Raw genomic sequence first — 22,382 nt, forward strand, 5'->3', positions numbered from 1 at the left:
CAAAAGTGATCTAATGACATATTTATTGGTCGACTGAATATACTGCAGGAACACTCGGGTGTTTCATTTTAAGGAAATGCTCTTTAATTAAAATAATAACGCTTCCGTTGCTGTCAAGACTCTAATAATGTATCTGTGACACTTATATGGGTAGTCTGCAAAATTTAATTTTAAGATTTTCAATTGCTGTTAAGTGGATTCAAAGTCATATTTCTGGAGCACATTGCACCGATATAAATCTTTGTGTCACTCCTTCCCATTTTAATAACCAGTGCAGTTTTCCTGCAGTGGACTTTGGAACCTATTCAAACCCAATTTCTAAAAACAGATTCTCACTCTGCCATAAAGGGCTGCGTGGATCCAACAGAAGTAAATTATAAACATATGAAGTAAAAAAGCTATAAGAAAAAAAAGGGGAATTAAGTGAAGGGGCCTAATGTGACTGTACATACATAAAACAATGACGATGATGACGGCTAGTCTGAGAATGTCCTGAATCAGCGGTGGACCTCGACTCCCTCGACGTGGGATGAGCAGAGCAGTCTGTCACTTCATGACTCGCTTTGCTGCTTTCCTTCTGAGGAAATGAATCACAAAAGACTGACGGTATAATACGTGAGCCTGCACCACAACAACAGAGTAGATTCTTAATGTCTGACTGGAAGAAAAGAAGAAATAAATCTGTACCTGTAGCTGGAGAGAACTGGGAAGTTTTGCCGTTTTAATTGCAATTGTTTGCAAATTCACTGTTATTACTGCAAAATTCCACATATCACAAAAACAGAGGCGTACACTACTGCCCCAATATAACACAGCCTTAATGAAATTAGTTTTAACCGATGCATATGTTAAGGAATACAGTTGCCTGGTTTATTTGATGTCAGGTAGAGCCCATTGACTCACTGGGCTCATTTTACTTTAGAAATCACAGTTTAAAAACAAACTGGTTTCACCTTCAGTGGCACTGTGTCAGACACACACAGACACACACACCTCCAATGGGGCTACAAGCACACCATCACACACAACACATTTAAAGTCCATTGAGTTTTAAAGGGTATGCGCTCAAGCTTTCCTCTTCTTCTTCTGCATTTTCCTTCCAGACTGCGCCCCCTTCTGGGCTCCTTTCACCATGCCCTTAAACTGGCCCTGTAGTTTGGCACGCTTCCTGTAAAACACACCAACATGTTAGCGTCTGTACAGCGATTCATTGTCCTTGAATGGAAATCTACAGTGATCTGTTGCTCATACCTGCGATTGAGCTGGTCTTTCTTCAGAGGGATGTAAGCGTAAGGATCCGGCTTTCCCTTTTTCTTCACATCTCCTTTTCCTTTCTGTGAGACGGAGGATGATAGAGCAGACACTCGGAATTATAGTTGCTACACTACAACAACTTGTCAAGTTTAAGTTTAAGTTTGTGCACAACATCAGACTGACCTTTGACTTGTAATCAGCACCCATGTCTGGCCGACCAGAGAGGGGTCTGTGGATTCCTGAGCCTCCGGCTGAGTGGGGAGAAAAAGTGTTGCTTACTCTTAAAATCATAGTATCTCAAAAGACAGCATGATGCTTCGCTGTTTATCTAAAGACGTGCAGGCCAGGTGTTAATCCATTTTGACCATGCACAGGTGAGTCATCATACCTTTGTATTTTAAATTGGGTTGGATGTCCATGTCGTCATCAAAGTTGTCGTCTTGGATTTTCCGTTTCGGTGTCTTTTTCTGAGAAGAAGAAAAAAAAAACAGATGAATGAAAAACAGCCAAATAACCAAGTCTTCACACCACCAAGAAAATGACATCCACATGCTTCACACATGCAAGTACTGACACTCTTGACTCCAGCCTCTTCCAGAATATCTTTCATCTCTTCTTCATCTGTGGGAACAGTAAGAAGTTAGTTTATTGTCACAGCCTGTTGAGACATAAAGCAAAGCACAGGACATTAGAGGATTCCTCTGACCTTTTCCTTTGCCGCCTTCCTCCTCGTCATCTTTAATGATCAGTCGTCCATCCGAAGTCACTTTAAAGCCGTGCTCGACCTTATTGCTCCTTTTCAGCTGTGGGTTGGTGGCTGAGAAACAACACAAAACCTGGGTTAACTCCACAGAACATACTACGCTATTTTTGGTGTTAAACATGTACTGCGAATAGAACACAACAGAAGTAAAGTGGAGGTTCTGTCTGTTACCCAGCACTCTCTGTGATACTTTGGAATCCAGGAAGTTAAGAGGGTCATCGTCCTCTCCTTCTCTGAGCCAAGCTCGGCCTTTCTGCGGTTTGCCTTTTTTCTTCTTAGCCTTTCCTTCGTCCTCTGACATATCACTGTCCGACTCTGCCAAAATGTCCTCAATACTTTAAAGAGGACAGGACAGAGGTTATAAACAAAGGATATGGGTGAAAAAAATATGGGAAGGCGGGGCGTTATATGTGGAGGAGAGCAGACTCACCTTTCTGTCTTTGCTTTAGGTGACTCCTCTTCGCTCTCAGAGTCGTCCGGCTGCTCTGTGGCCTGCTTGCGTCTCTTGGAGCGAGCCTCAATCTTGCGAATGTTCACGAGCACCTTGTGGTGTTCTGCAGGCAGCATGCTCTTCACCAGCTCAAAACTAGAAACACAGCAGACAATCAATATACAAGTATGAATATGTGACCAAAGAGGTAGAAAAACACCTGATAAGTAAACGCAGGTTAAATCACAAATGGCAAGAGCAAAGAAAAAAAACAATGCTGATATGAGCCCCAACAACGATCCTTTTGACACTGTTTGATTATAATTAGTATACTCCATCTACAACAATTCAACATTAATCAAACTAAGACAACCAGATAATAAAACATTAGATCCAAATGGAAACAACAGAGAAATATTTATCTGGTGGTTGCATATAATCACAAATGTTGACATGTAACTTTATTTGCTCATGTCAATCAAATCAAACATTGAATATACTTTATTGTATACACAGGGAAATATTTCTTGGGCAAAAGTGTGACAGCTTCTGAACTATACACAGCAAGACAGACAAACAATGGAGATATACTCACAGAACATAAATAACTGAATAAAGTAGATGAATATTGCACCTGCTCGAAAAAGGAGTATTGCATCTGCCTTAAAAAAAAACACACACACTAAAATAGAAACACTTACCCAAACTTCCTGATGAACTTAGTGAAGATATTCTTCAGTTTTGTTCTGAAGTGCCTCCTCACGTCGTCAGTGATGTTTCCGATGCCCTCCATCTGCACAGCACAGGGGTAAGAATGTGTGTTAAAAAAAACACCTAAATGTTTAATTTAGGACCCAGTGTTGAAATTGGTGCCACGCCTACCATGACAGTAACGTGTGAAGCCAGTGTCTTGGGGTCCATGATGAAGAGGATGACTTTGATGAAGCTTAAAGCGGCTTTGACTATCTCTCTTGTACGAGATGACAGCAGCAGGCAAACGTTGTGCAGCAGCTGCTCCATGGTGCTCACCTCTATAGAGTCTGGGGGGGTTGGGGGGGTGCCACAATGAATCAGACTCACAAATACAAGACTTTAATCAGAATATAGTTTAACATACACAGGCCTACCTTTATACTCAAACACTAATCGAGTTAGTGCCAACACTGTACAGGTGATCATGGTGACGGAGCCGGTGAGTCCCACGTACACCAACACCAAATACTGCTCCATGGCTTCTGAATCAGAAATGAACAGTTTTCAGTTTGTATTAATCGGTCAGTATTGGTCCAATACTAGTCAGAATCACCGGATATTGGACAGATGAAATTAAAATCCAATATAATCCAAATATCCTATATGTTGCATGTTTTACTATGCACAGACTGTAAAAATGTAAAAAGAAAATCAGCAAAAGCATTTTAGCCGAGTCATGTTTGGGCTGATTATTTCTTCTTTTTGGGAGATACAACAATATTTGTTACACAGTTGGAGAATTATGTCTTTGAAATGACTCAGCTTCATAGTTCATAAATGGTCTAAAATGACCGTATGGGACTAATATCGGTAGATATTCGACTTTGTGATATCGGCATCGGATACAAAAAAATGGTCCCATCTCTGGTCCCCACACACACCCACAATCGGAGTACGGCAAGTGTGTTACCTTTTGTGTTCCCACAGAAGCGAACAAAAGCATTTCCCATGTCCACCAGCAGGTTGTAGGCGTTCTTACGAGCTCCAACAGACACTTCCTTTGTGCATATAATCACCTAACGAGGGAGCGCAGTCTCGTGAAAATCACACACACATACATACCATTGTTTGAGAGTATAACAGTGTTTGCTTGTGAGTGTACCTCTGGAAGCAGTGCCACGATAAAGTCTTTGTGTTCTTCGCCAAGTCTCTTCACAATGTGACTGAGACACTTCAGTCTCGGCTGAGAGAGAGAGAAAAAAAAAGGACACGTAATCATTACAACACATCAGACAGCTGCGTGTAAATCAAGACATACAGCACCCTCTCATGTTTTGTTTATTAATGTCTCACAACACTAAACCTCCTCTCACCCGCTTTGCTGGTGAAGAAGCGTTTTTCAGAGTCTCCAGCAGGACGACTTTGAGTGTTTCCAGATTAGCCATAACAAACGATCGACACTCCTCCCTCTCTCCTCCGCACATCTCCTCCAGCACACGATATGCTTTCTTCTGCATGCCCGGCTCTTTGGTCTGAAAACAATTGCACCCACAGACACAAAGTTAACAAACAATATACATTAGGTTCAATAGGTTTTTGAATTAAGCACATAATCTATACCATTACCTCTAAGAATGGCCTTATCAGCTCAAACGTTTTAGTCATGGTGACCTCGTCGACAAAGGGAGCCATGGCGACAACAAGGTCCATCATCGCCAGCCTGAGGGGCAGAAAACAAGCAGAGATAGAATTATAGTGATATACGTTTTATTTTTGTTTGTTTTAAATATGTAAGTGACTGATAAGCCAAAAATAAATAAATATTCTGGATTTGTGTCCTACCGTGTGAACTCAGTGGTGTCTGTGCTGCTCAGTTTGTCAGTGGCTTTTTGCAGGAAGGTGCAGGTCATCTGAGGATCATCGTTTTATTAGTGATAGGCCACAGTCTCATTAACTACCTAGACTGTGGTGGTCCACCATAGTCTTATGTGTCCCACCACAGCTGCATAAAGATTGCAACATTTTTAAACTTCTTACACTAACAGGACAAACCGCCAACTTAAGCCGAGCTGGTGCCATTCGCTTTGTGCTTGCTCACACCATAATCTATTTCTTTTCTTTGAGTTTTTAACCTTTCATGCAGTCAGATCTCATACTTTCAGCTGCAGCGCTGCACATATTTGATGGTGGCATGTGTTGTAATATCATTCTACAACTTCTCTCTGCTGTGCATGCAATGTATACTCCCCAGTACCTTCTTAGAGCTAATTGATTCCATTGGGGGAAAACTGCACCAGCACAAGATATACAGCTATACAACTAACATAAACGACTATGTCACTGAACCACAATAGAATACAGTTGAGCAGAATTGTCAGTAAGCTTGACTGACCGGTGTTTCAGTGACGGCGAGATAAACTTTGATGGTGTCCAGCACAGCCATCCTGTAGGTGCCAGACTCTCCAGCTGCAGGTGGCTGGCTGTACACGTTGAAAAAGATGGGCAAGAAGTTCTTGGAGAAGCGGCCCACTTCTACCTTTTCTTCCTCTGCAGACATAATGCATGACATGTTTTAGATGCTTTTGTTTAACAGAATGTGGTTTGTCTCTCTCTCTCTCCATCTGTACATGCGTGGGTCCTCCTACCTGTGGAGCAGCTTTTGTTGATAATAGTGCGCAAAGCCTGGCACACTGTGAGCCTTAAGTCTGGCTGTTCGTTAATAGCCATACCAAGTGTGCGTGCAATGCCTTTAAAGGATGCTAGCAGGTCAACGGGACATGTGCAGAAGCCAGGGAGCATGGTCCAAATCTGAGAAGAGAAAACACAGACATGAGCATCTTGACGTGCTCAACGTATGTCTACATCTTACAGAGAGCACAGACATGACAAACAAACAACATCAATAAAAAGATTATACAACTGACTAAAAAGGAGGAGGACATGACAAACAAAAGCACCATCGGACTAATATTAAAGCTATTTTGAAACTGTAAAACCCTGTAACATCATTGACATCATTTAAATCTGAGTTTGCTAACCCCCTCTAACTATCTTGAACACAGGAATGCCATATTGAGCTGGTGTTGACGAGATACTGTTGCATTTTAGGTCTGTCAGGATACCTGAAGCTGTAAAGTCTGGTAGACTTTGGCCTCCAGTTTCTGTCCTGCTTGTTCAAGCTCCTCACCTGCAACACAAGAACTAGTGTCATCAAAGAAAGTACACCCACAGCAACCTGACCACCATATGCAACACCACCACATTTGTTTGACCTCTCTGCTTAAGTGTCGTCGCCAGAGGGAGGAAATAAGACGCGAAGAAACCGAGGCGTGTGTTCTTCACATGATCCCGTATGACTGGGATCAGCCAGCTTCGTGGGAACTCCAAGTCATCACTGGTGGAACAATACAAAAGTCAGTTAAACCGAAACAATGAAACAGAAAGAGTGGCTTATCAGTGCGTTCCTGTGCTCTTACTTGAAGCCTGTGATGTTGAGGGGCACAGCACCAAGCACTACATCGGGTCCCATGCTTTCCACTGCTCCTCCTACAGCCATGTCCAACTCTCCACTGAAAGGGAACTGAGGAGTGGAGCGCAGGTCTGCCAGAGACTGCAGGGACTGTCGAGTACACAACACGGAGTCAGGCAAATGTTTACCATTTTTACTCGCCTCATAATCGTCAGTGTTGGGTGTCTATACCTTAGTCATGATGGGGTGAGCTTTTTTCCCTGCAACTTGATAGAAACAGCCCAGAATTTGCAGCACGAATGGCCAGGAGGCATGGTAGCGATACGACAATCCTTCTTCTACGATTCTGACACAAACACACACACACACAATCATTAAAATGAGCACTTAAGAACAAATAGAGGTGGACTGAGAACAGTGTAAAGGAACTTACTTGAACATTTTGCAGATATAAGCAGGATTTCCTGCAGATGCTGTGGCACTGATGATGCCTACTTCATCCAAGCAGGGGGCAATGCACTCAGTCAACAAGTTCTGAAAAACAATAAACAGTCTTATATTCACTACACTGCAAGCAAATCAGATCTTTTCTAAAGCAGGGTGACCACACTGTTAATTGAAAGTGAGACATAACCAAGCGATCTGCACGAGTTTCTTTGGTTGCAACATGGATGAATTTAAAATGGAGCGGCATCGTGTCACTCTCCACACAGTCGTCTTGTAAGTCGCAGTGCAAAACTCCTTCATGGCACAAGAAAAACTAATATACTAAACTAAATCTACACTTCATGAGTTCAAATGCATCTTTAAAGATTTAAATCCAACCCCGTGTCTAAGTAGCGCAAACTACAAACCATATCTATCAAGTTTGCTGAAGATTATTCTTTTACCTTTAGTGTGTTGGTGGCGGCAGAAACCACCTGTGCGTGAGGCGACAACAGGCAAGACATGGCAGCAGAGAAGAGGCGAGGGAGGTGGCCCAGACTCAGAGAACTCTGCAAGCTACACAAAGAGACTACTGATCAACAAATGGATAACTAATTTGATTAACACAAAATTACAAGAAAAAATACTGATGTTGTAATAAAATAAGGATACATTACTTTGCCAAGTGAATATGTGCTTTCTCCATGACAGCGAGCCAAGCCAGCAGAGGCTGCAGGTCGTTCTCACTGGGCAGGTAGTCGTACAGAGCCTGGGGGGGTTAGGAATTAGAACAAGCTTCTATTATACGGATATTAGCAGGTTTACCCTGTATTTTTAAACCCACGTGACATCGTGGACGCACCAGGAGCAAAACAAGAAGGGAAGAAAACATAACTGTCGTTGATAATATTACAGTGATTATTTTGCATTTTTCTTTGGTCTCTTTCTAAGTTGAAAAGATGATCTGTTTGATGAAATAAATTATATTGTGCACTGTTCCAAGTTTAGCAATGCATGTCATAGCATTATGCCAGAAATTGCAAAAATAGAGCAATAGAAAAAGAAATTAGCACGTTCACCCGAGCCAAAAACCGCTAATAAACACACGTGCACTGAAGAGTCGTTTGATATAAAAGTGTTTGCCATTTAAACTGACAAAAAAGAAAGTTTAAACCCAGGAATAAACAGACTTTGTATAGCAACTTTTGCACACTTGTTTCATTTGTATTTACTCACTGTGATGATCTGTGCGTTGAGCTCTGGTGAGAGGGTTGAAGCATTTGGCTTCCCACTGAGCAGCTTGTGGAAGGCCTGCATGGCATTCGCCGTCACCAGCTACGACCAGAGACACAGCAGATAAATTAGAAACCAGAATTAAAAGGAAAAAAAACTTTGATCATCTGTGAACATCTTTGAGTTCTCACCACGTGACTGAGTGTCATCACACGCAGCAGTGTCTCACAACAGGACTTGACAGCTGCCAGAGGAAAAGTCCCAATCAGCTCCTTCAGAAGACCCAGCACATGGAGTGTGGTGGTGTCCTCTTTGCTGCCTGAGGTTAAAAAAACACAGGTATGAAGTTCATTGTAATTTGTTTTAAGGATCAGTGAAGAATGTCAATAACTATGGTGTTTTACCTCCTGCCTGCTCCATTTCTTTGATGCAGAACTTGGCGGTGGTCGCTGCAGCAGGGTGATGAGTTGGGGCATTATCTGTAAAGAGGAAATCACTACCTCTGAGAATGGAGCAAACCCCTTGCTGTGCGGCTCGTCGGACCTGAGAGAAAAAGAGTTGCATTAAATTACATTAAAAGGCCATTTTAGGGAGTCATTTTGATGTTGAATTAAATGTGCATCACTCATGAGGACGATGGCACTGACCTTAGGCTTATTGTGCACTGTGAAGCTGAGCAGGCCGTGGAAAACCTGAAGAGTATATGGGTAAGTCCAGACGGAAGCATCCTGCTTCCTCAACAATGTGGCCAAGCATGACAGGATCTATATATGCAAAAGAAGACAACACTTTCTTAATCTTTGCTGTTGAACAATTAAGAAACAAAGTGGTGCAGACCCAAACCTCCTTACCCATCTCAGAGCCGAGGCAGTTTCAGCTGTGGCCTGTTTCGACATGACGTCCATCAGAGCCTTGGTGGTGTCTGAAAACTTTGATATGAGCACTGGAGCAGGAACCCTTGGCAGCACAATACACATTTTAGATGAAAAACATGTCTTTGCCGTATGTTATTTTGTTTGACATGATTAAAGCTTATTGTTTCAGAGGGGGAAGGAGTATGAAAGCGTTTTAAATCGTACCGTTTCATGACTAGGTTGAGGAGATACGCTACTGCAGCCTGTGACTCTGCTGAATCCACAACCTCCAGGGTGGTCATCTATTAAAAGCACAGACACACTTTATTTTCAGACAACACCTCAGCACATTATCAGTGTAAAACAATTTTAGTGAACATTAAAAAAAGAAAAAAGGCTTTACTCACCAAAGCAGCAAAGTACTCTGTTTCAGTCTCTTTTCCTCCTTGACCACGGATCACCTCGGTAACGGCTGCCAGTACTGCACATATCTATGGGACACATGACGTGAAAGATTAACATCAGTTTAACATCCAGTTCAACTCTGATGACACAACTTTTCAGTGTTTCCCCTGTACTTAACCAGTACACCACAGTCTCATGTAAATATTTGTTCATAAGGTGTAGTGAGGATAAAGGATCTACCTCCAGAGTAGTTCTTACCTCTTTGTGAGCAGCAGAATTAGACTCCCAGAAGCGCTGCACTTTCCTGAAGGTCAGGTTGGAACAGTCCGACAGGCCGCTGAGGAAGGTGCCCGAGGTTCTGTCTGATATCGCCTCATCAGGCTCCTCTTCCATAAAGGCATCTTTACGGCCACCTGAACTGAGCTCCAGCGGACCTGTCTGCAGGTCATTGTGAAGCTTTAGGGCATCAACTGTTAGGTCACTCTTTCCTGTGGGGGAAAAAATAATCTCTGTAGATTAAACTCCCCTCCATGTTGTGTTACAGCAATCCTGAAAAATGTTTACTGAAATTTACCATAGTCTATTCAAGCCAAAGATGAAAGAACACATAACATACACAAAACAGTGAGAATATCAGATATGGACCAGACCAGGCAACTAAAGTCCTTCTCCTGTGTGTTGAAGATTTGGATGGAGATCCTATATTTCGATATCCGATATATCTGAAGTGCTTGGGCCAATAAACGACCTGTATGTACATCTTTCCTTTTACTTAACTGCAGAGTCTCGCCTGTAGTGAAATTAACATAATATTTTCATACTCATGTCACACCAGATGTTAATATAAAACATCTTCATTGTGCAAAATAAATAGGCTATGGCTGTAGGGGGCGCTAGCATAGAAGTCAAGGAGGTAGCAGCTTTTTCAGTCAACTCCTTTAGTCAATAGACGGACAGATCTTGCTGCGTTTGCCGATATCCAATATCTGCCGATACCGATATTGTGGCGATAATATCGTGCATCCCTAAAAGTAACTAAAGGTAAGTCATCAGTATAGTAATACATTTATTTAAAAGGCACATCCATGACACTCTGTGTCACAATACAATAGCAAAATCAGGTGTAGGGCTGCAACGACTAATTGATTGACTGCTTAATAATCTTCCAGTGCTTATTTTACTGATCAAAGTGATATTATTCCAATATTATTTCGTATCAGTCTACTAATGCGCACATTTGAATATTATACTGAATATTATAACCTCATTAATAAAACACTGAAAACCACAGTTAATACGTGTCAGCAAAACTTACAAAACAAGTTTGAACAGGGAGCAACTACAGATCTCTCACTAACATACACACGCTGGTTTTGCATTATTTTTGTGGAAACTCGGACATAATGCATTCCCTAGCCCCTTATCCTAACCATCACAACTAAATGCCTAAGCCTTAACCTAGCCTTAACCTAAACTTAATTCTCACCCTAACCCTAAAACCAGAACTTAACTTTAACTTAAAGCCCGTTAAAGTTGCCAAAATGTCCTCAAAGGGTCAAAATGTACTCATAAAGATAGGTTTGTTGGACAATTGACCCACACAGGCTATTTAAGACATGTGTACACACACACATACAAGTTAAAAATCAAAGAAATAAGAAACTGTACTGACTGACATCATAATTAAACTAACTGAAGGTTGACAGTCGTCCACTAACGCAGTTTTTATGTAGATTTAACGTCATAACACACCAACATTTCCACGACTGTTCAAAGTTTAAAAGCTAGCTAACGTTAGCCGTCACTAGCCACAGTGACCCACGTGCAATGGGAGACTTACCGGAGGGTCGGCTGAAGAAGCGGCTTTTAGCTGCCTGTCGGAATCGACTCGTCTGCGGGTTGGAGTCGCTACTGTGTCCTTTCTTCCACCGCTTGAGTTTCGACCCTGTGCCGGATCGCAGTTTCCCCGATTTCACCATTTTCGGGGTGAAAACAATCACGTTACCCCAACAGGCTGAGCAGCTGCAGGCGACTCTGTCGCATACCAAGTGACGTCACGGGCCTGTTCAGTCAATGCTCGGCCTGGTCATGTTGTTGATTTGTCGTTAGAGGGCGCTGTTCACCGCACACATGCATAACCATCACATAAACAAAACAAAGGGTTTAGTATTATGATTATTACAGAGGCTACTGATGTGTTGCTATGACAACAGAGATGAAGACAGCTGAATGGACTACAAAACGTTATTGAGTGGACCTTGAGTTTATGAATTATATATTATAAACATATTATTCATAATTCTATTTATTATATAAGATAATCATGATATTCAAGCTTTTCCCGCTTGTTTTTATGCATAGACAAATGTATATGTACATATATATCGCATCCACATCAACAGTGGAACTCTATTTAAATAAAAAATTTAAGAAACACTGCCCTGCATAATACACTAGATGCTTCAGGATAAGATCTGACTTTGAGAAATTCTACTGAACACAATCAAAAAACTGCAATGACTTGAAATTTACAGTATTTATTGGAAAATTATTCAAGTACATTGGAGTATCATGTAAATTACACTACAGCATCCTGTTTGGAGTGATGAAATGAAAAAGAAAAACACATTTAGGATCTTAGCATCTCTTATTACTTTTTAAGAAAGTGCCTTCATTACATTCTGTGACTTCATTATGAACAAACAAATGTAAACTGAAAAGGAAACGTGCGCACAGTTACATGAACAAACAACACTTTTCAGAACTGACATTTACATCTTTCAATTTTCAGCCATCTTTAGCCTTCAGCTTAAATCGCATGACAGAAATATGACATACTGAATAAATAAATAAATAAATAAATAAATAAATAAATAAAAAGCAAAGAAGAAAACAAGAGGACAATGGCTTTTTCTTATTTGGATCCCAGAGGTGAACCATACTTGATTCATAAGTAAGCACAGGTACAAGCACACATGAAAAGGAGAGGAATCCTTGTAAAAAATAAAATAAAATAAAAAAGTTAATGTCCACACAATAACAGAGACAGACATTTGGATGTGCATATTAGGACTCTACTTCTAAACCTCTAAAGTGTTTCAGTGCTTTTCAGTATTCTTTCTTCTTTGGAAAAAGGAAAATACAAAAAGGAGCAATATAAAAGCAATAATATCTTAAATATATATATAAAAATGTACACAAAACTCCAGTGCAGTACCAACTAAAAAAGCAATTTCAACCCTAAATCCTGCAGCTCCCTGTGGCACATCCTTGAATTTTTTTCTTCACTTCTCAGCCTTCTGTGTCACTCCTCAGTTAGCCGTCACTGACGGGTTCACATTCACAATCACTTGGACAACAAAGTCCTTCTGGAACTTGGTATCTTGCAGTCGAGTCTTGTCGGTCAGGAGTTTCCCAGAAAAGAACCACCTCTGACGAGTCAAGGCGATTCCTTCCTGCTCCTCTAATTGTTTCTTTAGCTCAGCGATGGAGTCTGCAATGCTGGCTGTCAGGCGTACGTCCTTACCTGAGAAAACCACAAGGCATTAATAGAGATGAAACATTTATAAAGAAAATGTGAGACACTTAAAGGCTATAAATTATGAATTCATTCTCCAGCTAAGAGGAGACAAGGAGTGATACTTTATATGCATGAGGAAAAACTGCACAACACAGTATTAAAAGTGCTATATGTAAGAAATGTATTATATGAATACATAAAATAACCATTGTACAGTATGTCATCACAGCACAGCCAGTTTATTCACAAAAGAAGTTTTAATTTGTTGAAACTGTCGTTAAGATTTGGTTTGGTGTTTTTGCCAACCACCTACCAAACAATGCAGCACGTAACAGCTCAACACACGGGATTACATCTCAACCAGAGGAAAAATAAAATGTTGCCAGAAGAGGGATTCAAAACAGAGAATGTAAACCGAGGTTATTCAATGCTCTCTTTCTGTCCCTGTCTCTCATGCACTTTCTTCCGGAGGATATTTAACTTATATAATGTTGTTTCAGTCCGTCGTTGTGACCTTGTTGTCTCCTCTCCTCGTGTGATAAATCTCCACTGATCTTGCTGCCCACAACACACACACACAGACAAACACTTTTCACTTTCACTTCCCTTTCAACCAAAGTAGTTAAAAGTTTGTGCACAAACACAGTGTAAAGCTGTGCATCACTCTCTTCTTACCTGTTGACAAACGCACCCGCAGCTGGAACTCCTGTCTGCATGGAGGCGGTTGAGCTTGTTTTTGCGTGGATTCGCAAACTTTGCCATCACAGGACGTTTCAGAGATGAGGTTGACCGGTGGGGCTAAAGTGTACGCTGGGAGCTGGTAGCGGTTTCCCAGTTCATCATAACTCTCTGTCAGGGATCCTGCAGAGGGAAGAATTATATTGATTATCAAGAATTGGCAAAAACTTTGAAACACATACAAATGAAAACCCACAGACTGCAAGCTGGAGGAATTATGATGCCATCATCAATAATATATAAATGTGCATGAGCAGAGCACCAGTCGATTCACAGTGGTCACGCTGCACTGCCACTCTTATGTAACTACCACTGCAATAATCTCACATCTGAGATCTGATGCATGAGATTGTACCAAATGTCTGTTCACATGCTGAGATTTATTACAGCGAGTTATGAGTTTGTGCCAGACACTGACAGCTCACATCTCATATCTGGCATGGGTGTGTGTGTGTGTATGTGTGTGTGTGTGTGTGTGCACACACGTTCATGTGCCAGTGGGTTGGTTCATACCATGTGGCAGAGTAATGCAGGCTCCATCCACTATAGCCTGTGCCAGCTCCAGGTCATTGCACTCTGCAGCCAAGGCGGCTGCTCTCAGCGCATCCCAGATCTCTTTCCGTCCATCAAAGGCTGGCGCCGTATCCCAGAACTCATCTCTCTTACTCCTCAGCTGACCCTCCGTCATCGGGTATTCACTCTTCCATTTTGGCCGCTCCTTCTTCAGGGGCTCATTACGTCCTTGGGAGGAAAAAAAAGAGAAGACAGTGTTTCGATTGGAACTAAATTTGTAGGTCATTTTAATTTATGTGGTATTGAGAGCTGCTCTGTATGTAGACACTTGACGGGTTGGTTATGGTTACAACTGCTGTGAAAAGGGCTGAACGCTTAACCACCTTAACTTTACCTTGGACACTTGGACACTTGGAGTGAATGTCAGTCAATATTTTTGTGCAATTTAAATATAAACAGAGAAATCAATATGTTATCATTATTATTATTATTATTATCATTAAGCTCTGAAAAGCCTCCCATCCTACATCATGTCCTCCCCTGCTATTATCTGTAGCTGTCATAATCTATATTAAAGTCTATTATTGCTGATGCTGTCTGATGGTTTTTCACTGTTTCAAATTTGTTATCTGTTACTTTTTTTTTTTTACTCTGTAGTCTTGTGTTCTGTCCTCTTTTGCCTTGTTTAAACATTTTGCATCTGTGAAACACTTCTGTGGCTTAACTCCTGCTTGTTCAATACATGATATAAATAAACATGATTGATTTAAAGCAAATATTTGACAAAATAATATCAACTATAATATATCAACTAGAAATGCAACAATACCCATGAGAAAAGCCAAAAGTTTAAAATGTGGTAAAACACACTTAACAATTGTGACATGCAGTAATGGTCAGAACTCCTACAGCACACAAACTGAGCAGTTCCACACACCTACTGCAGGTGTTTCCATGCTGCCATGTGACGCACCACCACCGCGCAGACATGAGAAAGTCAATTTCATCCACAGAGGGAGGAAAATCAAAGTGATTATTTATAGTGCTGCAGATTACTGCAGTGGCTAGTAACACAGCAACAGTAATAACATGTGCACACACACACACACAGCCATGGATTATAGGCAGTAATCAGGTTTCACAGAACAGGATTTATCTTCCACTATCACATAAAGCACTGGTTGGAGAGATGAGCACACGTTGACCAGTGAACGGCAGCAGAAACACACACGTGTCGATGACTGAAAGCAACAACATTGCAAACACAAACTCACCACACCTACTTATCATATTATTGTAGGTCTTTTTACTGCTGTCAAACACTTTACAGGTTCCTGTCTGACGCATCATGCATTAGGACATAACTTGACATCAGTACATACTTGGCACAGATTAAGTGATGACGCTGCTATAATTATGAATGGGCACCTTGAACAGGTGGACAGATTACAGGTGAAGCAATGACATGTTTACAATTTCAAAGTCTTAATTACTATAAGGCCGAGAGACACCCAGGTGACAGTAACTCTCTGTAGCTGCAGGACGTTTTCTGATTTATCCAGGATTTTAAAAAACCACAGCGAAATTACCCGAGGGAAAACTTTCAAATTTTTCAGATTACCAGGATTGATGGAACACAATTTGCATGTGTTTAAGATGGTGGCACTCCCTTACACCACTCCCCTGTACGTCATCAGCCTGAGTTGAATACATTTTCCGGTACTTTGACATGTGGTGGAAATATAAACCACATAGATTACCGGCAATTCTTTTCCCCTGGTAAATAAATTCCTGGTAATAAAAGTTCCTGGAAATGTTGCTGATGTGTTTCTGTATGTTTTTCTTAAACCGAACATAGGTCTTCAATGCTCATTCCTTGTTTTTTTTTTATTATTATTATTATGGACATGCAGTTTCATAGTTGCAAGGAAGAATAAATGAAAATGCCTCACATGCACAAGTGTCTTGTAACACTGTCTCACAAACTGAATACAAAGAACACACAGATCAGTGTCGCAGGTGCGCCCTTGGTAAATTGCCGTGGGAATAATACACAGCTCCTTATGTGGGCATCCTGGGCGTGTGTGAGTGTTAATAGGTCACATCTTCAGGCTTTACAAAATGCATTCATTCGTCTTCTTATGTGTTGTCGAGTCAAAGTTTAACTTTAAAATGGTGAGTGTTACAGTGTGCCCAGTATGCATGTACAGAGAGAGAGAGAGATCAACTATGATGACAAGTCTCTCGCTGTAAACCACATGGAGCTGCCTGGAATCAGTAATCAATAAAATGAGTCATTTCAAATGAATTCAGTGGCTCTTGTTTGTTTTGGACATGGTTAAACATTCCTGGTGGATAGAAAAACTAAACCTTTACCACAAAGTAACTAAAACAAAATTGAAGTTGTAATAGTCCCTTGTCTGACTGATGTCATACAGTAGTGTGACATAAAAGGTGCTGTACTATTGTAATATGTTACAGTATTGAAAATAATTCACAGTGAGACTGTCCCCATTATCTGTTTAGTGTGTCTTTGTCTTTTATTTATTTACTGTATCATGATGTGATGTGTTTTTAAATTAAAGAAAAATGTCCACATCTGTGCACAATAAAGAATTATTATTATAACTATGAAGAACAGAAATCTATTAAAAGCCATCAACCTCAGTACAATAACAACAATATCAACAGCACAATCTTTACCGCTACAAAAAATACTCTGAGACAAGTTAGGGCACAAGAAAAAGAGCTTTTCTTTCACCCTATTGACAAAAATCCATACTTACGTTTCAGCAACATCTTAAAGGGTGTATTTGGAGTATGATGGTAGCTGTATTCTCTGGAGTTTGGTACTCCCATAACTGTTCTGTCTCTGAAATTTCAGTCCAATTTGAGCTACTGTTCACCAGAAGTCTACAATAATGAGCTACAGAAACAGATCCTTGGGGAAGAAGACAACACCAGCCGTGCGACACTGTGAAGTCGATGAGACGACAACCTGGTCGGGTTTTCCCACGAGGTGCAGATGCTCAGTTAGCTATCGCGACACTTTGCCTAAAAATGACCACACTCCCTCCACTGAAATCCATTCTCATAACAAACACTACAATATCCCTCAAAATAACACAGGATCAGTTCATGGAAAGAGGGGCAGAATAAGGTGAGTGTCCGAGGCAGAAGATGGCTCCCTTGCTCAAGAGGCCTAATCCTATCAGCTCTATTTAGAGACAGGATAGAAATACCCAAAGGCAACACGCTAAACCTATTATCGGAAAATAAACCCTTGTCAGACGGTTATGGTGAGTTTGAAGGTGAAGCAACTGTACTGTACAGTGAACTGCTCTGGCAAATGACTTTTTCCCAGCATGGTATTTATATTGGGGCCACACGGTTGGTGTAGTGGTTAGCAGTATTGCCTTTGCAGCAAGAAGACCCAGGTTGAGGTTCGAAACCTGGTCGGAACAAGGGCCTTTCTGCATGGAGTTTGCATGCTCTCCTCGTTTGTGTGTGTGTGTGTGTGTGTGTGTGGGTGTGTTCTCCGGGTTCTCCTGTTTCCTCCCACAGTCCAAAAACATGCAGATTTGGAGATTAAGCAAATAGGACACTCACTTGATCATAGGTGTGATAGTGGATGGTAGTTTGTCTCTATGTGACCCTGTGATGGACTGGTAACCTGTCCAGGGTGTGCCCTAGTTTTCCACATTTTCTGACATTTTATGGACCAAATAACTCATCGATTCATCAAGAAAATAATGGACAGATTGATCAATCACCTGAGTTGCAGTCCTATTCCACTGTGTGTGAAAGAAATCTGACTTTTACAGTTGCAATGTGTGTCTCTTTTTGTCTCTGTCTTGTGGCTTCTCAAGCCAAGATAACAAAACTGATATGTTTCATATGTTGTATGCCAACACCTAACGACACAAGTTATTATAGAGGTCTGACAGAACAGGTTCTGAGACAACGAACACAGTCTAAGAGGGAATGTCTGTCAGGTACATTATCCCTTTATATACATATTCCAGGAGGTTGACTCAAGGTACATCATGCACCAAGTAGGCCAAACTCTGCTCTGTTGCTCAATACATAATGCATGACAATCCAGCAGAGCTGCTCTTAGGCAGGGAGTGAACTGCACAGACTTTATACAAACCACTGTTCTTACACTAACTGATCTGAGCACCTTGTATCTTTGTGCATCTGACAAATAAACTCACTTGACTCACGGTGTCTCTTCCTGCAGTGGTTATGAGTAGGTGTGCTTATTATTCTATTGTGAGACACTGTTGTGCATCTTTGCACTGTTTAATACTTGCGCTGTGCTGCATTGACACAGAAGCAATTTCCATTTAGCATGACATCAGAATAATACTTCAATGTTATAGTGCTAGACCTGCATAAATGCAGCATACCTGACTTCTCGTAACAGCAAACATACAAACATGTAGAACTGCCTCATTGAGAAGGGTTTATTGTCAGACACTGAATATGCTGTATTAGTTTGTACTAATTTGTATAAGTGTTAGTTGTCTTAAATTGTGTGGTTAATGTCGCCTTAGAATATGCCTTTTGTACATACTTTAGACAAGGGCGTTGCTTTACGGAGACTGCCATGTTGCAGCACCATGTTTCTCTTCAGCAGACTGAATGAATAAACTAGGCCTGAGCATGCATTTTGAAGCAGAATGACATGCTTTCTGGTACATCAGGGCCCACAGTAGGTCCCTGACGATGAACATTTAAGGACATCAACTTTTGAAGCAGTTACTACGTGCTTTCACTAAAACAGTGGTCGTCAAACCGAGAAATTATTGAGCTCTGGAAGTAACATCATTATTGCCAACGTTAAAATACAGTGGTGTAAATGGGCCGAGCAAAGTCAGCTACAGACTTTTCACAGGAGGCAGATTTATTCCCAATAAGATAATTTGCTCTCCTCTTCCTCACATACACGTACTTACTTACACACTGGTGTCATGAAAGTCGATTGAGAGATAAGGTGACTCCTCAGCTCCGCTCCGATCACATACCCTGGTGTATATAGGGTAGAACAGTATTTCTGATTTTTCATCTGAGGAAGCTCACGTACCACTAGCGCTACATGTACCACCCTTTGAGAACCACAGCACTAAAACATGTTCTTAATGTGACACCTGAGCTGCAGTCAGGTGTGTGACATATACTCACCAACACGTTTTTTGCTCCTTGTCGAGCTTCGGGCACTCCCTTGTCCATCCATCCTTCTCCCCACACAGCCTCCCATCACTGAGCCTACAGTACATGCCACAGCACCAACAAGAGCAACCATCACACACAGAGGAATACATTCATATATATATATATATATATATATATATATATATATATATATATATATATACATATACATATACATATACATACATAATGCAAATGAATGAAATCGAAATTGCAAATTTGCTGATGTGGGGAGACATAGGCAAATACTGTTGATGTCACAGTAGGTGTTAGCTTTCAGGGGAATTCAAAATAAAGTACACGTTTTAAATACTGCGATTCCTTACACTACACAGCATTTGCGTACTGGGCCAAACTACTCACAAACATATACGTGTCAAAATCATCATCAGGGATTAATAATGGCATCTCCTCATTCTTGTTTATGTCACGTGTACTGCCAGCTGACAGTGACACGCGGCTCAGCCTCCTGTCAGCCTGACTCTGGTTTTTCTATAGACACCTGTGTTCATGCAATATTACACTTACTGTAACAAATGCACCTTTATAAAAGTGTTAGATTAATTATATTTACTACTCATACATTGATAAAAGATTAATTGAAATCAGTAGATTACATTTTTATGTTTTTTTTTTAATCTGTCGATGGATGGAGGGTTCATTTTGCCTACCGGAAATCCAGTGTGTTAATTTATGCATCCGTCTGCAGTTTGCTTGCCTCATCCGAATTTGTTTCCAAGAGAAGTTTTCACTGGATGATCGGCAGGAGATGCGAGTCACTCAGCAGGTTCACTGACTGTGGGTCTGTAAGGGAGAGGCGAGCTGCTGCTGCTGCTGCTACTGCTACTGACCACGGTGATGTCCCGCAGAGGCTCCAGGGGAAATCAACTCTCTGTCTCTTTTTAAAAAAGAAAAAAAAAGAGAAAAGAAGCACTAACTTACTATCCAGTTTCGCCCCGAATCATCATCATAAAATCACTTCACAAGCACAATCCCCTTGCACTGATCTAGTATTAAATCCTTCGGAACCTGCCCTACACGCATGCGCAGTTCACATTAATGACCCATCCTTAGTTGTCATGTTCCCCAGAGTGTAAGAGCAGGAACTGTGAAAGGATTCCTTCACAATAATAGTGACCATTTGTAGTAAATTTAAAAAAGGGCTAAAAATTTCATACAAACCGTAGCGTTTTATTTATATGACACACAATTATGTCATTCATCCAAAAAAAAAAATTGGAAAAATAAATACATTTCAAAATAAAAGCTACTGTATGTATTTCTTTAAGTGTTTTAATATGTAATGTAGGGCAGGGTTTTATGGTGATATGACGTTGTTCCATACCAGAGGCTTTTAAGTAACTGACTAAGACTAGCCGTACTCAGACACTTTTATTTTGAAATTCTGTGAAATATCTGTCATCACAAATATATTTATTTCCCACCCTGCCTGGATAATTGCTTCTTCTTTTTTTCACATGTCTGGGCCCCTCCTGACCTGACTGGATGCTCGGTGACCTAAAGGTCATTTGAGTTTGAGACCCCATCCTTATAAAAATCTATACTTGCAATAAAAACACACTCACGCCCTAGAGTTTTATTTATAAGCCACAGATATTACTAGAAAAACCTGTATTTACTTGTAGTGTTTCTTATTAAAGCAAAAACGTTGACCCTAATTGGTGATACAGTATAATGTAAATTCATTTGTGTGTGTGTGTAAACTGAGTTTGAATTTATTTGGGATTATGTAGCATTATATTCTGGGAAGACGTGTAATCCTAACTGATTTCATCTTGCCTCAAAATTCAGATGCATTGCATGTGTGACTTGGTGTAACTGCAAGGCCAAGATATACTTTAAAAACTTAACACATAACCCTAATGAATGAACTGAAGAGTCTAAGGTTGACACTTCATGTTTGTTTTAAGGACTTCAATCTTTTAGAGATTTTTCAGTGCATGTATGTGTTTGTTGGTGCCGTGTACACATGACTGTGTGCACAGGGTTGCTACTATATTGAACCAAGAGCACTGAAGTTATGGACATATTTGCACAACACAACCTTCAGCTTTTGTAGACGTGCATGCTGTGCAGTGAACACAGCATACGACTGGTGGCATTATTTAAATACAGGTGCTTCCTACTCATTAAAATAATCATTTTATCCATGGTTTTAAATGTTTATGAACTAATTTCTGACCAAACTGAACACTGACATCTGCTGGAACATTGATTATGGACAGAGTCGGCACAGTGAGCAGTGGCAGAGCTAGAAGGTTGAAATCAGGCTGATATCTTTTTTCATTCCTTAATCTCTTATCTTGTCTCACAACCTTCTTTTACATTCCTCTTTTTACTGACAACACCAACACCCCTTTCTCTCACTCATATCCTCGTATGTGATTTACTGTCTGTGCATCTTCACTTTTTTTCTCTGCATGCGCGTGCGTGTGTGTGTGTGATAAAATATATTCATATAATCTGCAGATCAAATCTGAATGAATCCAACACTAATAGCAGAATGTCTCGATGACACTAGAGATAGACTCTTCTTAGTGGCCGACTAAACACTAAAGGTGGGCATAGATCCCTGGATAATTAGAGTTAAAATAAATACTTTTACCTTTACTGTACACAAATAAAATCTGTGGAAATATTAATCTGCCTGTTACGTATTGAAAAAATATTGACAGTGTAAATGTATTAAAATAAACCACATTATAAAGATTTATTAACTTAACAGGTACAAAATACAGATAAATAACACCTCATCTTGGAATTGTCGTTAATCGGATGATAATAATGGACTGAAGTGAAAATGATACAGGAAGGTGATTGTATTGACATTAACCTTTTTGTCCCCC

The 22,382-nt window shown here is 40.6% G+C and overlaps 2 protein-coding genes across 4 annotated transcripts; both read right to left on the reverse strand.

Moving 5' to 3' along the window:
- Nucleotides 1-694: 694 nt before the first annotated feature.
- Nucleotides 695-11,581, reverse strand: rrp12 (ribosomal RNA processing 12 homolog). Of its 2 annotated transcripts, none has more exons than XM_058651024.1 (34): nucleotides 11,368-11,581; nucleotides 9,786-10,015; nucleotides 9,530-9,613; nucleotides 9,348-9,424; nucleotides 9,120-9,225; nucleotides 8,916-9,032; nucleotides 8,673-8,811; nucleotides 8,460-8,587; nucleotides 8,272-8,370; nucleotides 7,713-7,804; nucleotides 7,500-7,611; nucleotides 7,043-7,143; nucleotides 6,841-6,955; nucleotides 6,617-6,759; nucleotides 6,413-6,534; nucleotides 6,263-6,327; nucleotides 5,786-5,948; nucleotides 5,533-5,687; nucleotides 4,983-5,050; nucleotides 4,767-4,860; nucleotides 4,514-4,672; nucleotides 4,303-4,383; nucleotides 4,111-4,216; nucleotides 3,575-3,679; nucleotides 3,330-3,487; nucleotides 3,149-3,240; nucleotides 2,448-2,603; nucleotides 2,189-2,352; nucleotides 1,961-2,071; nucleotides 1,829-1,875; nucleotides 1,643-1,721; nucleotides 1,438-1,505; nucleotides 1,252-1,334; nucleotides 695-1,168 (listed from the first exon to the last, which is right to left on the reverse strand). In XM_058651024.1, the coding sequence occupies exons 1-34, from the start codon at nucleotides 11,504-11,506 to the stop codon at nucleotides 1,066-1,068; spliced, it is 3,861 nt and encodes a 1,286-aa protein (XP_058507007.1). In that variant the 5' UTR covers nucleotides 11,507-11,581; the 3' UTR covers nucleotides 695-1,065. The 2 variants fall into 2 exon arrangements, with proteins under 2 accessions (XP_058507007.1, XP_058507006.1); XM_058651023.1 differs by having other exon boundaries at nucleotides 3,575-3,682.
- Nucleotides 11,582-12,048: 467 nt separating this feature from the next.
- ubtd1a (ubiquitin domain containing 1a) lies at nucleotides 12,049-20,700 on the reverse strand. Of its 2 annotated transcripts, XM_058650873.1 has the most exons (5): nucleotides 20,187-20,700; nucleotides 19,486-19,569; nucleotides 14,299-14,526; nucleotides 13,723-13,908; nucleotides 12,049-13,053 (listed from the first exon to the last, which is right to left on the reverse strand). In XM_058650873.1, exons 1-5 carry the CDS (start codon nucleotides 20,236-20,238, stop codon nucleotides 12,839-12,841), a joined length of 765 nt encoding a protein of 254 aa, XP_058506856.1. In that variant the 5' UTR covers nucleotides 20,239-20,700; the 3' UTR covers nucleotides 12,049-12,838. The 2 variants fall into 2 exon arrangements, with proteins under 2 accessions (XP_058506856.1, XP_058506857.1); XM_058650874.1 differs by lacking the exons at nucleotides 19,486-19,569; nucleotides 20,187-20,700 and adding an exon at nucleotides 17,085-18,752.
- Between the last annotated feature and the right edge of the window lie 1,682 nt (nucleotides 20,701-22,382).

This window comes from Solea solea, chromosome 15, assembly GCF_958295425.1.
Source record: "Solea solea chromosome 15, fSolSol10.1, whole genome shotgun sequence".
Lineage (NCBI taxonomy): Eukaryota > Metazoa > Chordata > Actinopteri > Pleuronectiformes > Soleidae > Solea > Solea solea.

What these genes read in the sequence shown, in the direction of transcription:
- ubtd1a (XM_058650873.1), bottom strand. Translation starts at nt 20,238, where the DNA reads ATGAGGCAAGCAAACTGCAGACGGATGCATAAATTAACACACTGGATT. An exon ending in AAGGAGCAAAAAACGTGTTG is followed by an intron (nt 14,527 to 19,485) that starts GTGAGTATATGT and finishes TTTCCTCCCAAG; the next exon opens with GACGTAATGAGCCCCTGAAG. An exon ending in GCGGGTGCGTTTGTCAACAG is followed by an intron (nt 13,054 to 13,722) that starts GTAAGAAGAGAG and finishes TGGTTTTCTCAG; the next exon opens with GTAAGGACGTACGCCTGACA.
- rrp12 (XM_058651023.1), bottom strand. Translation starts at nt 11,506, where the DNA reads ATGGTGAAATCGGGGAAACTGCGATCCGGCACAGGGTCGAAACTCAAG. An exon ending in ATTCTGCTGCTCACAAAGAG is followed by an intron (nt 9,614 to 9,785) that starts GTAAGAACTACT and finishes TGTGTCCCATAG; the next exon opens with ATATGTGCAGTACTGGCAGC. An exon ending in CTTCTGTGGGAACACAAAAG is followed by an intron (nt 3,683 to 4,110) that starts GTAACACACTTG and finishes TTTCTGATTCAG; the next exon opens with AAGCCATGGAGCAGTATTTG.